Source organism: Mastigoproctus giganteus, chromosome 2 (genome assembly GCF_048544385.1).
Source record: "Mastigoproctus giganteus isolate SK-2022 chromosome 2, ASM4854438v1, whole genome shotgun sequence".
Lineage (NCBI taxonomy): Eukaryota > Metazoa > Arthropoda > Arachnida > Uropygi > Thelyphonidae > Mastigoproctus > Mastigoproctus giganteus.
Window position 1 is genome coordinate 247311008 of NC_143576.1, and position 15718 is coordinate 247326725.

At 38.2% G+C, this 15718-nt stretch overlaps 1 protein-coding gene across 1 annotated transcript in view; it reads left to right on the forward strand.

The window, feature by feature from the left end:
- Nucleotides 1-15718, forward strand: part of LOC150090351 (N-fatty-acyl-amino acid synthase/hydrolase PM20D1-like) — a 107734-nt gene that overhangs the window by 46961 nt on the left and 45055 nt on the right. Inside the window, exon 5 of the mRNA XM_090369083.1 lies at nt 5100-5219. Within this exon, the coding sequence (XP_090225209.1) occupies nt 5100-5219 (120 nt within the window). The remainder of the gene's footprint in view (nt 1-5099; nt 5220-15718) is intronic.

The window sequence follows — 15718 nt, forward strand, 5'->3', positions numbered from 1 at the left end:
TATTAACCAAAACACTGTCGATTGTTTAAATATTTCATCAGATAATGTATTTAATCCAAGGGAAGTAAATCCAGAAATTTTGTGTAAGCTGGCATATGGCATAGCTTTCAATATTTTTGTATAAAAGGAAATAAATTGTTTGAAATTGTCTTTGTGATGAAAATTATTTTAATATTATAATAGAAATAATGAATTAAAATGATAATTTGTATTCATTATTTCCAGCTAGGATGAGAAGCTGATTATCCCGTTGTACGAGGGGGTATCAAAAAGTTTGTATCCTGATCTAGATAAAACATCAGTAGGAAGATGCCATTTTTAATATAAGTTGTCTACATGATTCAATAGCTAACATGTGAAATTTCATTCCCTGTAGATGATCCAGAAGTACACCAGAGGTGGAGCCTGGAATCTGAGGAAGAACACTATGGTTGACAAAGTTGGAGTATCAAGCAGTGATCAAGTTCCTGCATTTGCAGGGACTGCATTCTGACCTTACACAGTTTTCAAGAAATGAAAGCTGTGTATGGACAGAATTGTTCATCCTATGACACTGTAAAAAAGTGGAAACAGAAGTTCCAGTGCGGTTGTACAAGTGTCTTTGATGAGCCAAGAGAAGGAAGGCCATCAGCATCCACAGACAGTGAGACGGTTGTAAGGGTTGAGCAGTTGGTGCTGAGTGACAGATGTGTGACAATTCATTTCATCACAAATGCAGTGGGAATTAGTTATGGGTCTGCCCACAGCATTTTACATGACCATCTACACATGTCTAAGATCTCCATGTGATGGGTTCCAAGATTGCTGATGCCTTTGCAGAAGCAATGTCGAATGCAGTGTTCTCTTACCAACTGTTGAATTTGTGCTACTGCAGCACCCACCCTATTCTCCTGACGTAGCACCATCAGACTTCTTCTTGTTTCGAGAAATGAAGAAATGAATGAACCATTGCATGGACGCCACTTTGATTCATCTCAGGAAGTCAATAAAATGGAATCGTGGTTTCTGCAAAAAGTGTGGACTTCTATGATCAAGGTATTAAACAACTGATCCATAGATGGGAGAAATGTGTTACTATACGTGGAGAGTACATAGAAAAGGATTAAAGTGGCGGTGCAGTTTCACCTTTCTAGGGCTATTATTTCTAGGTAAGGGTATGAACATGTTGATGCCCCCTCATATAAAGCAATGGTTAGGACATACCTTGAGTACTATATACAGGTCTGGGTGCCTCATTTTAGGTAGGATATGGATGTGCTGGAATATGTGTAGAGAAGATCAATAAGATTAGTGTGGGGGAACAAAAGAGTGCTCTTACCAGGAAAGGCTTTAGTTCTGCAAACTGCAGCACATTAGCATTAGCATTAGTAAAGGCATTTGATGCAAGAAAGCAAGCTTATGCAGCATCAGCCAAAAAAAAAAAAAAATAAAATAAAAATAAATAAATAAATAAAAAATAACCACTTCCACTTCACCCCTCTGTTCGTTTGAAATACCTGTCCAGTTGAGCCTTAAACTTATTTAGGCTATCAACTTCCAAGACAAGGGATGGAAGTCTATTCCACCAACCAACCACCCGCTGGCTAAAGGAAAATTTCCTCACGTCTATCCTACATCTGTCTTTTCTCAATTTGAATTTATGCCCTCTCAGTTGATTATTCTGAGCAAGAGGAAGAATCCCATCAGCATTGAGCATGCTCAAACCATTCAAGGCTTTATACACCTCTATCAGATCACCTCGCCGGTGCCTAGTCTCCAGACACTGTAATTTGCAAAACTTAAGCCTTTCTTCATAAGAGCACCCCTTTGTTCCATTCACTAATCTTGTTGCCCTTCTCTGTACTCGTTCCAGCAGCTCTACATCCTTCTTGAAATGAGGACTCCAGGCCTGTATACAGTACTCTAAGTGTGGCCTGACCATTGCCTTATACAAGGGAATAATCACCTCCTTATCCCTGCTAGAAAAATTCCTGTATATCATTGACAATACACCATGAGCTACTCTTACAAAGCCTGTCTGCACTGCTCAGAGAACTTCATATCTGCCTGCACAACCATTCCCCAGGTCCCTTTCATTCTCTACCACTGTCAGTGTAGTACCACAGAGTTGATACGTTGCTCTGGGGTTGCTGTTTCCCATATGTAGTACTTTACATATGTCAATGTTAAACTTCATTTGCCACCTCTCAGCCCATCTGCTCAACTTTTCCATATCCTGTTGCAGCAGCATAGTGTCAGTAGTGTTCTTGACAACCCTGCCAACCTTTGTATCGTCTGCAAACTTGGACATTAAGCCTGATATACCGTCATCAATATCATTTATAAATACAGAAAACAATAATGGACCCAATACTGAACCCTGAGGGACTCCACTAATAACATTAGTCCACGATGAGCAGTGTCCATTGATTACCACTCTCTGTCTTCTCCCCCTCAACCACCCCTTTATCCGTAGCAGCAATTTGCCTCCAATGCCACACTGCTCCAATTTGTGCAGCAGTCTTCCATGTGCAACAGTATCAAAAAAGCCTTTCTAAGATCCAAGTATATATTATCAAAGTTATTCCCTGCATCCAGTTCTTTTGTGACTGCATCATAGTATCCAATCAAATTGGTCAGGCAAGACTTCCCCTTAACAAAACCATGCTGTGTCCGAGCTATAACTGAAGTCTTGTCTAGATGATCCTGCAGTGCTTCTTTAACCAGTGCTTCCATTAATTTTCCTGGAACAGAAGTTAAACTCACAGGTCTATAATTACTTGTGTCAGCCTTTGATCCTCCTTTGTGAATTGGAGTCACATTTGTACATCTCCAGTCCATGGGTACCTCCCCTGAGTCCAGGGAAGCTCTCATAATTATGGCTAAGGGTTTGCTTACTTCCTTTGCTGCCTCCTTTAATATAACTGGAAAGATCCCATCCACCCCAGGTGCCTTTCTTGTGTTTATCTTCAACAATTTCTCCTCCAATTTACTCTCAGTTATTACAAGATTCTCTAGCTTACTGCCAGAGTTAAATACACCTCTGGCATTTCCCTCGCTGAATAACTCCTCATGTGTGAATGTCGATGCAAAATATTCATTTAGCTTGTTAGCTACCTGAGCAGGATCATGAACAGTTGACCCATCGATATCAAGTGGACCAATCTGATTCATCCCCTTCCTTCTAGAGTTTACATAAGAAAAGAACTCTTTGTTGTTTTTCTTTGCATCCCTTGCCAAAGATTTCTCGTAATCTGCCTTTGCCTGCCTAACCTCCTTTGTAACTTGGTTACAGATCAACTTGTATCTATCATAGGCTTCTGCGTCACGTGTTAATTTGTATGTATCCCATGCATTTTTCTTCTCTGCCATATGTCTCATTAGTTCATCTGATATCCATTTAGGCCTAAACCTTGAACAATATTCCTTAGTTGGTATGTAAAGCCTAGTAGCTTCCAAGATAAGTTCTTTGAATGCTTCCCATTTTGAATTTGCTGTTGGTAACATCATCAGTTGGTCCCACTGTATAGAATTTAAATACTGTCTCAGTCCATAATGACTTCCAAACACCCTGATTAATGAAATATTTCATATCTCACAAATTATCCCCTTCAAAATAATTGCTTTGGGCTTGCACACACCATTTGATACATTTATAGAAGTCATCTTCCATTAGCCCTTTTAACACTTTGGTTGTTTTTTTCTGAATGTCTTCAATGTACTAAAAAATGGGCTCCCCGAAGTACACTTTTCAGTTTACAGAAGTCACAAGGGTCTAGGTCTGGCTAGTAGGATGCATTGTGTGCTGGAGCATTGTCTTTATGGAACATCCAATCATTCTTCAGATCTCTTCCTTCAAATTTTTTCATACAGCCTTGTCAGATCTTCACTGTACCATATCTGATTGACGGTCTGATATGGTGGGATGTATCCAGCCATAATAATTCCTTTAATATCAAAGAACACAAGAAGCATGGTTTTCATTTTTGATTTTGACGTTCTTGCTTTTTTTTTCGGTCTGGAGTTGTCTTCCGTTACTTTGACTGTTGTTTAGTTTACGGGTTGTACTGGAACAGTCACCTTTCATTGCAAGTAATTACGGTACTCTCAGAAAGTCTTGATATTAGATTTTTTTTCCAAAACATCTTCACAAACTTGGAATCTTCTCGCTCTTTGAACTTCACTCAATTTTTTTTACGCCATCTTCCCACACATTTTTCTCATGCCTAAATTTTAAGTTAAAATTTGTCTGTTTCTTTGTCCATATTGAGTATTGATGCAACCATTCTAATGCTTAAATGATGATCATTTCTAATCAATGTCCTTACCTGGTTTGCATTTTCATAAGTTTTAATGGATACCAGACAGAATGCTCATTCATTGTCTTCCACATTCTATCTTCCTTCTAAAAATCTTGTCATGAAATTACCCCATAAATATGACATAAAAATTCATAACTTTCAGTTGGTGTTTTATTTAGTTTTGATAAAAATTTGAAGTTGATTCATTGTTTGATTCTTTTGTCAGTCATTTTTTCTGCAAGCTGCAAAAACACAGGTAATGAAAATCTGTCTCAGTGAGCATGTTGGAGCATGACTTGGCAGGCAACTAGGGAAAGGTTCGAGATCATCTGCTGTGTGTCTTTGTTTCACAGATGGCATTTGTGTAGTGGGCTGTTTGTGCAGTCTCTTTATTTTATTGCTACACCTTGTATCTCTGAATAAAGTGTTATAAAAATGAAAAATTTAAATATTTATTAAAGTGGCATCAGCAAATTTTTGTTTTGGGGAGATGGACTGGTGATGTGGGAAGTTTTTTTTTTTTTTTTTTGACTGATGCCCTATAAGCTTGCTTTCTTGCATCATTTGCTGCTACCAATACTTCCATGAATTCACCCATGAAAGGGTTAAATAGCTTTAGGCAATGGCCATGAATATTTTTATTGAATAGCTATCCTTTAAAACAAAATAAATATGGTAGTGCAAACATGTATGATAACCTTTAGTTTAACAGTTTTAAATTTTTCTAGACTTTTCTGCACTAGAATTTTCTGATTGCTTAAAGTGGATTTTAAGTTTAATTTTTGGATATGTAATCTATTTGCTTTTATTTCCCAATAGGGTTGGTGTGTCAGAGAAGGGACATCTCAGTTTGCAGCTGAATATCAATGGGACATCTGGTCATTCCTCGATGCCTCCTGCAGAAACTAGTATAGTCAGACTAACAAAAGCTGTATCAAAGTAAGTCTCTTGTTACTTTAAAGCATGGGTGCAATTGTATGGTCCACAGGTTGGGTCAAGCCTGCATGATGATTCAACCCGGTTTACAATTTTTACAAATTTACAAAAAAAAAAAACAAAAAAAACATGCATTTTCTACAAATGAACTTTTAAAAAAAATTATGGTACTACAAAGTATTTTTTCTATTAAGATATGTGTATTGTAATGCATATGCTCTGGTTTTAAAATAATTGCACACAATTAAGCAGATAGGAAAGGGAAAATCTCTTGCAAAAGGTGGGAATTCATCTGTGTTGAAAACCTGGGATTCTCTTCACAATCTGGTGTTCTCATTTGTTGTGTGAGTTCAGATGTAAATTTTAAGTTCATCTAATTAAGGTCTTATAATTTTCTTTCAAATATTAGTAATTTATTTCATTGATAACTGCTCTTCTGTTCAGTAACTGTAAGTTCTTATAGTGATTTACATGCTAAAATAGTAGTAAGTGGCATAGTTTTTCTGTAATTTTTTTTCATTGAAATGTTAGCATTAGCAAGGACACATGATGCAAGAAAGCAAGCTTGTATAGCATCAGCCAAAAAAAAAAAAAAAAAAAAAAAAAAACACACACGCACCCTTCCCATTTCACCCATCCACTTGTTCCAAATGTTTGTCTAGTTTTGCCTTGAATCTGTTTAAGCTATTAACTTCTACGACAGATGGAAGTTTGTTCAAGCAATCAACCACCTGCTGGCTAAAGGCAGACTTCCGCACATCTATTCGACAACCGTCTTTCCTCAATTTCAGTTTATGCTCCCTCAGGTTTATAATCTGAGCAAGAGGAAGAATCCCATCAGCATTGAGCCTACTCAATCTATTCAAGGCCTTGTACACCTCAGTCAGGTTGTCTCACAGGCGCCTAGTCTCCAGACACTGCAATTTACCGACAAACCTTTCTTCATAAGAGCATCCCTTTGTTCCCCTCACCAGCCTTGTTGCCCTTCTCTGTACACCTAGCAACTCTACATCCTTCCTAAAATGAAGCTTCCAGACCTGTATGCAGTACTCAAGGTGTGGCCTGACCATTGCCTTCTACAAGGAGATTATCACCTCCTTATCCCTGCTTGCAAAATTCCTGTATATCATTGACAAGACCCCATGACCTACTCTGGCAGCCTCTCTGCAGTGCTCAGAGAACTTCGTATCTGACTGCACGATTACCCCCCCCCCCCTCAGGTCTCTTTCATGCTCCACTGCTCTGAGTGTAACACCACCCAGTTGGTACATTTCTTTGGGGTTACCCATATGCAGTAATTTGTATTTGTCGATGTTAAACTTCAGTTGCCATTTCTCAGCCCATCTGCCCAACTTTTCCAGATCCTGTTGCAGCAGCATACTATCATTACTGTTATTAACAACCTTCCCAAACTTTGTATCATCTGCAAACTTTTACACTGAGCCTGATATATCTTCATCAATATCATTGATAAATATATCAAAACAACAATGGGTCCAACACCGAACCCTGGGGAATGCCCCTAATAACATTAGTCTGCGAAGAGCAGATCCATTGATTACCACTCTGTCTTCTCCCACTCAACCATCCCTTTATCCATTGCAGTAACTTATCCTTAATGCCATACTGCTCGAATTTGTACAGCAGTCTCCCATGTGCAACAGTATCGAAACTTTCCTAAAATCCAAGTATATGATATCAAAATTATTTTTTGCCTCTAGTTCCTTTGTGACCACATCATTGTATCCAATAAAATTCATCAGACTAGACTTCCCCTTAACAAGACCATGCTGTGTCTGACTTATTACTGCTGTCTTTTCAAAATTATCCTGCAATGCTTCTTTAACCATTATTTTCCCTGGAACAGAAGTCAAACTAGCAGGTCTGTAATTACTCGTGTCATCTTTGTGATCCCCCTTTGTGAATTGGAGATACATTTGCACATCGCCGGTCCATGGGGACCTCCCCTAAATCTAAGGATGCTCTTATAATTATTTAATATTTATTTCTTTTTTTTTTATGAAAACCCCAAACATGAGAGGTATTAGAACCTATACTTCGTGTTCTCAACCTCGAATCCAAGCATGGTACGTAGTACCGTGCTTGGGTTCGAGGTTGAGAACACGAAAGAAGATATTTGTTGACATTAGACTTTAACTCCTGTAGACTGTAATTTTCAGGAAATACGTACAAAGGAAGGTTGTTCCAGAAAACGACAGTTGAATGAATAAATGAGGAAGATGAAAAGTTGGTTCTATGAGTTTGAAGTTGGACAGTAAATGGATGTTGGCTGGTGGCGGCATGTGTTCGGACTGTTTTGAAAGAGAGAGTGGGAATTATAGAAGCCAATTCAGAAGAACAGTGCCCATGGAAATATCGAGTCTGCTTACGAGGCTACTAGGAGACGGTCGTGTTCAAAGCCACTAAGTTGATTTTTCTTATTTATTGATTTGAAATTATTGTTTTTCTAAAACTTTTGATTTAAATTTAGTAGTATAACATTATTTTGTGATTTTCTGATTAATTTGGTGTAATTATTCTTTACTCGGCCTTGTAATTGCAGAAATGTATCGGTAAGGGTATCCACGTGTTTGCAACTCCGTTGAACGAGAAGTTCTTTAGCCATATTTAGCCGCTTGATTGAATATTTTTTACATCGAATTATTTCTGTAAGTAGCTTATAGACCTAGTAAGGATCGTTAGTTTATTCTGAATTGACACAGCGAGATTTGAAAGTTAATTAATACTTAAGTGTCCGTAGATATAAAGTTCGTAAGTTCCCGCCTTTGTGATACGATAGTTATATACCGTACTAGATAGCATTAGTTGAACTTCGTTAGCAGTTAAATTGTACTTTTAAATAAATACATATAACGACTTAGATTACAAATGTAACATAATTAATTATATTTAACATAATTAATAACATAACATAATTAATTATAATTAATTAATAAACTAATAGAATCATGACTCAGACCAGAGCAGCAAAGCAAAAGGCTCAAGCTAATGGAAGTGCTGTGGCTCAGAGCAGAACTCAGGGGGGCAGTTGTCCTCTGACTCACAGCCTTATAAAATGCACTGTTTGCTTGATGTTTGCAGAGCAATCGGGTACGGGACATGATACTGCCATGGGGAATGTCTTTGTGTGTGCGCGATGCAAGGAGTGTATCGATATCAGGCAACAACTCAGCGTTCTTGTGGGCCTATATGAGAGCTTGAAGGACAGGGTGGATGCCCTCGAAGAAACTAAATTGAGGGGCCCATCAAGCTCTCAGCTGCCCACATCAACGCCAGAGCTTGCACTTGGGCATCACGTGACACAGAGGCAACCCCCAAGGCAGAATGCGCTGGTCCCAAAGGAACTAGTAGTTGTTGGTGGACTCTATTGTCAGGGAAACGGGGAACATGCTTTGTAAAAAGGATAGGTGGAACAGGACCAGGGTATGTCTGCCAGGGGCAAAGGTTGATGACATTGTAGAGCGAATATCATCTTTTAAGGGCACAAAAGGTGATATAGTTGTACACGTTGGCGCTAATGATATTAAGAGTAGGAGACCAGCAGAATTACTTAACAAGTACAGGTCACTGTTGAACAAAAGCCGAGAATTAGGGTTGAATTTGAAAGTGTCTGCAATTCTGCCCAGACACGATAGGAGGGAGTATATGATGAGAGCCTTGTCGATCAATTCGGCCCTGGAAAGGTTGTGCAAGGCTCAAGGGGTAGAATTTTATTCAGCCTGGACTGTACTTGTTAATAGGAGAGATTGCTTCTACAGGGATGGGATACACTTAAATAGAAAGGGTGCAAGAATATTTGCTGATGCTATCGAGGCAGTGTTAGGTGGGTCGGAAAACTGCTAGCTTGGGGGGAGACAAAGACCAATAAATTGACAGTAGCCACTGGCAGAGGTGAAAGACATTCTTGCACTGCTTCTATTAGAATGAGCAGAAGCCTGAAAAACAAGATGCTTGATATTTCAGAGACTGCTGGGAGCCATTGCGGTACAAGTAAACACATGGGATGTGTTAGGGTAGCTAAGAATAGAAACAGGTGCAGGTATACTTGCGTGTACACCAATGCTAGGGGTTTAGTAAACAAATTTGATGAATTTGAGGTATTGCTCAAAACATCAAAGGCAGATATTGTTGGGATATCAGAGACGTGGTGTCACACAGATATAAGAGATGCAGAACTGGAATTTGGGGAGTACAACGTCTACAGAAAGGATAGACAGGATAGGAAGAGGGGAGGGGGTTTATGCTATTAGTTAAGAAACACATAAAAACCAAGGAAGTGAAGCCAGTCGACATCGCTGGACAGTGCAGTGTTGAGTCAGTTTGGTGTGACATAAGCATTGGGAGATCAAAATTGAGAGTAGGAGTGTGCTTTAATGACTCTGATGAGTATAATAAGAAATTGTACAGGGAAATAGAGTGGGCCAGTAAATCAGAGAGTCTTATAATGGGAGATTTTAATTTCCCGGATATTGACTGGAATTTGGGGGCTGGTCACTCACACACTAGCAGGGCTTTTGTGGATTTATTGGATGATTGTTTTCTACATCAGCATGTTCGGGAGGCAACTAGAGGGAGTAATACTCTTGATTTGATTATCAGCAGTGATTCTTCATGCATTAAGAATCTGCAGATAAATGAACCACTAGGTGGCAGTGATCACAGTGTGCTGAAGTGGGATTTACTCAAAGAGGTAACTACCATTAGGGGTAAAGGGAAGGGTTATTGCTTCTGTAAAGGCGACTACGATGGACTGAGACAGTATTTAAATTCTATACAGTGGGACCAACTGATGATGTTACCAACAGCAAATTCAAAATGGGAAGCATTCAAAGAACTTATCTTGGAAGCTACTAGGCTTTAAATACCAACTAATAAATATTGTTCAAGGTTGAGGCCAAAATGGATGTCAGATGAACTAATGAGGCATATGGCAGAGAAGAAAAATGCATGGGATACTTACAAATTAACACATGACACAGAAGCCTATGATAGATACAAGTTGATATGCAACCAAATTACAAAGGAGGTTAGGCAGGTGAAGGCAGATTACGAGAAATCCTTTTCAAGGGATGCAAAGAAAAACAGCAAAGAGTTCTTTACTTATGTAAACTCTAGAAGGAAGGGGATGAATCAGATTGGTCCACTTGATATTGATGGGTCAACTGTTGATGATCCTGCTCAGGTAGCTAACAAACTAAATGAATATTTTGCATCGACATTCACACATGAGGAGTTATTCAGTGAGGGGAATGCCAGAGGTGTATTCAACTCTAGCAGTAAGCTACAGAATCTTGAAATAACTGGGAGTAAAGTGGAGGAGAAACTGTTGAAGATAAACACAAGAAAGGCACCCGGGGTGGATGGGATCTATCCAGTTATATTAAAAGAGGCAGCAAAGGAAGTAAGCAAACCCTTAGCCATAATTATGAGAGCTTCCTTGGACTCAGGGGAGGTACCCATAGACTGGAGATGTGCAAATGTGACCCCAATTCACAAAGGAGGATCAAAGGCTGACACAAGTAATTATAGACCTGTGAGCTTAACTTCTGTTCCAGGAAAATTAATGGAGGCACTGGTTAAAGAAGCACAGCAGGATCATTTAGACAAGACTTCAGTTATAGCTCGGACACAGCATGGTTTTGTTAAGGGAAAGTCTTGCCTGACCAATTTAATTGGATACTATGATGCAGTCACAAAAGAACTGGATGCAGGGAATAACTTTGATATTATATACTTGGATCTTAGAAAGGCTTTTTTGATACTGTTGCACATGGAAGACTGCTGCACAAATTGGAGCAGTGTGGCATTGGAGGCAAATTGCTGCTACGGATAAAGGGGTGGTTGAGGGGGAGAAGACAGAGTGGTAATCAATGGACACTGCTCATCGTGGACTAATGTTATTAGTGGAGTCCCTCAGGGCTCAGTGTTGGGTCCATTATTGTTTTCTGTATTTATAAATGATATTGATGATGGTATATCAAGCTTAATGTCCAAGCTTGCAGACGATACAAAGGTTGGCAGGGTTGTCAAGGACACTACTGACACTATGCTGCTGCAACAGGATCTGGAAAGGTTGAGCAGATGGGCTGAGAGGTGGCAAATGAAGTTTAACATTGACAAATGTAAAGTACTACACATGGGAAACAGCAACCCCAGAGCAACGTATCAACTCTGTGGTACTACACTGACAGGTAGAGAATGAAAGGGACTTGGGGATGGTTGTGCAGGCAGATATGAAGTTCTCTGAGTAGTGCAGACGGGCTGCAAGAGTATCTCATGGAGTATTGTCAATGATATACAGGAATTTTTCCAGCAGGGATAAGGAGGTGATTAATCCCTTGTATAAGGTCAAGCCACACCTAGAGTACTGTATACAGGTCTGGAGGCCTCATTTCAAGAAGGATGTAGAGCTGCTGGAACGAGTACAGAGAAGGGCAACAAGATTAGTGAATGGAACAAAGGGGTGCTCTTACGAAGAAAGGCTTAAGTTTTGCAAATTACAGTGTCTGGAGACTAGGCACCAGCGAGGTGATCTGATAGAGGTGTATAAAGCCTTGAATGGTTTGAGCATGCTCAGTGCTGATGGGATTCTTCCTCTTGCTCAGAATAATCACCTGAGAGGGCATAAATTCAAATTGAGGAAAGACAGATGTAGGATAGATGTGCGGAAATTTGCCTTTAGCCAGCGGGTGGTTGGTTGGTGGAACAGACTTCCATCCCTTGTCGTGGAGGTTGATAGCCTAAATAAGTTTAAGGCTCAGCTGGACAGGTATTTTGGACGAACAGAGGGGTGAAGTGGAAGTGGGTTTTTTTTTTTTTTTTTTGGCTGATGCTGCATAAGCTTGCTTTCTTGCATCAAATGCCTCTACTAATGCTAATGCTAATGCATTTTGGTCTTCACTTGGGTAGTAATTTTACAATGGTTTAATTTTAAGTAGAAAAACTATTTAATGATAGTCACATCAATTTTAAATGGCTGCACTATACAGTAAAGGAAATATATTTGCTTGAAAAATTACTGGTTTATTTCTAAACTGTTATTAGTAGAAGAAAATTTGATTCAATGGGATCAAAGGATTTTAATATTTAATAGTGTGAGGGTTTTGGGACTCATATTTTTCAACTTTTTTCATTATTATAGATATTGTCTAACAGGAGTGAGAAAAAGAGTCTTTAAACCACTGCACTGGGAAATGTTCAAATTCTTTGACTTGGGAAAGAAATTAACAGTATTAGAAACATTTAATAAAGTGAACCTGAACTATTTAAAAAAAAAAAAAAAAAAAAAAAAGTGTGTAATGTAGTTGGAGAAAAGAGAAACTGGATCTGGAGTTGATTTGCACTTCCAGCTGTATCTATACTATACAGGCATACCTCGGTTAACGTTACCTCTGATAACGAAGTCCGCAATTTCAAGCCCCATTTAACATAAAAAAATATTCCATTTTTGTTTAATCACCTGAAATCTAAACAAACTGAAGAAATTACGGAAACCTTTGGGGCTTCTCGTGGTTGGTTCGAGAAATTTAAAAAACGGGCCAGGATTCATAGTGTAAAATTAACAGGAGAAGCTGCAAGTGCAGATGTTGAAGCTGCAAATAAGTTTCCAGAAAAACTAAAGGAAATAATTAAACGTGAAAATTTTCCACCAAATTTGGTGTTCAATGTTGACGAAAGCGGTTTGTTCTGGAAACGGCTACCAACAAAAAGCTTCATTTCTATTGAAGAAAAATCAGCTGCTTGGTTCAAAGCAGCCAAAGACCGTTTAACGTTACTCTTTGGATCAAATGCCTCTGGCGATTATAAATTAAAATTGTTATTAGTTTACCATTCAGAAAATCCGAGGGCGTTAAAAGGTAACATAAAAATGAATTTACCTGTAATATGGATAGCAAATAGAAAAGCGTGGGTTACCAAGGAGTTATTTACTGATTGGTTTGTTAACCACTTTTGTCCTGGAGTAAAACAGTATTGTCAAAAAAACAACTTTGAAGAAAAAGCTCTTTTGTTGTTAGACAATGCTCCGGGACATCCTACTGATCTTAACACGTTGGACACATGCATTCCTGTCAAAGTTGTGTTTCTTCCAGCAAACACAACTTCCCTGATTCAACCATTGGATCAGGGAGTAATAGCATCATTTAAAGCTTATTATCTGCGTCGAACTTTAAGCAATTTAACTGAACTAGAGGATAAAGAGGAAATGACAGTTAAAACTTTTTGGAAAAATACACCATTAAAAACGCAATAGAAAGCATTGATAGTTCTTGGAAAGAAGTCACTAAGAAATGCTTAAATGGAGTTTGGCGCAAAATATGGCCAGAAGTTGTACTAGAAGAAGAAAATAACATCCAAGAATTAGAAATGAAGTTATCCAGATGGCTCAATCAAATAGGTTTCGAAAATGTCGATGAAGAGGATGTTAGAAATTTATTGAATGCAGAAGATGATGGTTTTTCAGTGGAAGATTTAGAAAGCCTTGTTAGCAACGAAGACAAAGATAATGAAAGCGAAGTTAAAGAAGTACCTGCCGAAAAAGTGTTAACAACCAAAGATTTAAAAAGGTGCTTAAATGATATTGAAAACGTTTTAAATTTTTTTAGTGAAAATGATCCTGACTTAGGAAGAAGTGATAATTATAGTTAAGCGATCAGTGTTAAATGCAATAACTCCGTATAGGCAATTGTTAAATGAAAGAGAAAAAAAGCATAAACAATCAACTTTAACCTCATATTTTAAAATGTGATTTCACTTTGTATGTAAGTTGACTGTTTATTTAATAAAACTTTTCTTTGTTCGAAAAAAAGCTTTTCATTTTCTTTACGTAGGAACGTATCCCTATTCTGGCCATAGTATTTTTACCTCTGAAAACGAAGTTTCGCTTAACAAAGTAATTTCGTGGAACGCATCCTATTCGTTAATCGAGGTATGCCTGTATATTGTTCTTTATGCTTAATTAATGTATAAAGAACAATAAGATTATGATATTGATTTTGCAATATCATAATTTTTATTGAAGAAACAATAAAAATGCAATGTGCATTTTTATTGTTTCTTCAAACTAAAAATGTAATTATAGATTAAATTAGCTTTTTGATTAACCTCTCATTTTTGATATCTCATGTGAGTTATGCAGAAGTCCACTGAAGATATAAATTTCACATTATGTAGGGTTGGGACTGTTTCTTTGGCTTCTCTCTAGCATCAAAAAAGGATATTTGGATTTAAGTGTCTTCCCATCATCATTATTAAACTGTGTTTGTAGTCCTCTGTCTAAGGAAAGTAAATATGTGGGCCACCTTACCTCTTACTTTTCCTGTTTTGCAGCATCCCATTAAAAGCATTTTCATGGACCTTGATTATTATTTATTTTTTATTTTCTATGGAACAAAAAATAAATAAAAAAAGCCTTATCTATCATAGTTTTCTCATACATATGGTCTTCAAAGACCATATGTATTGAGGCTGTCATGGTCATTCACTCAGGTATGACAAGCTGGGCTTTGCTACCTAGGAGTCTATCAAACTCTGATGGAACTGATATTCAGGTGGCACTCAAGTCAAGTGGACCGAATTTCAGCAAGGTCAGGTTATTCTAACACTAACATTGGGACTGTTAGTGTTAGTCCAGTCATTCTAACTAACAATTTACTAACAGTCCAACTATCGTGAAGGTGTAACCAAATCCTCTGCTTGCACCTTCACAACAGTAGGACTGTTGGTAATGCTGGATGTAATCCATGTGGGCAAGTTGAAATACCGCACCTAGCATACTGGAGGTGACTACCTAGGTGCAAATAGATGTGAGCAGGGGTCAAGGTGTGGTGTCCATGCCACACAGATGAATGCTACCCTTTATGTTACAAGGCAATATTAGGTGGCAGATGACTCTCATCAACTGGTGCAATACCACCACTTTGTTTGGGGGAGGATCATTGTCAAGGCCACTTTATGTCAGAGCTGGGTATATTCTTGCCACGTGTAAGCCATATCTAAAAATTTCATTACTTTATACAGCATGTCCTCCCCACCATTTCTTACTACTGAATACATCATGGATAGTCAGACTAACAGAATAAACTTATCTGTGAAAAGATTTAAACCACGTCCTTCATTTCAGCAATATACGTAGTCTCGGTTCTAATCTTAAGGATGTCCATATTCATATCCATTTACAGTCAACCAAACCCTATATACTTTTTTTTTTTTGACAGAATCCCAATTATAGCTTGATTCAACCACTGCTCATCTCAATTGTCCTAATTATTTGCTGTACGATTTTCCTTTCACTTCAAAAATGGTACTCGTGTACCACTTTTGAAGCTATGATATTCCTTCTCACAGACTTAGTAATTTTGACCTTTTCTGGCTTAAAATCTCTCTACCCGATTCTGTAAAATTCATCTGTTGCCTCTATCATTCTTCCAGTTCTGCTAATCACATGAAATTTGACTTTCTCTCTTTGACACTTCACTTTCTCC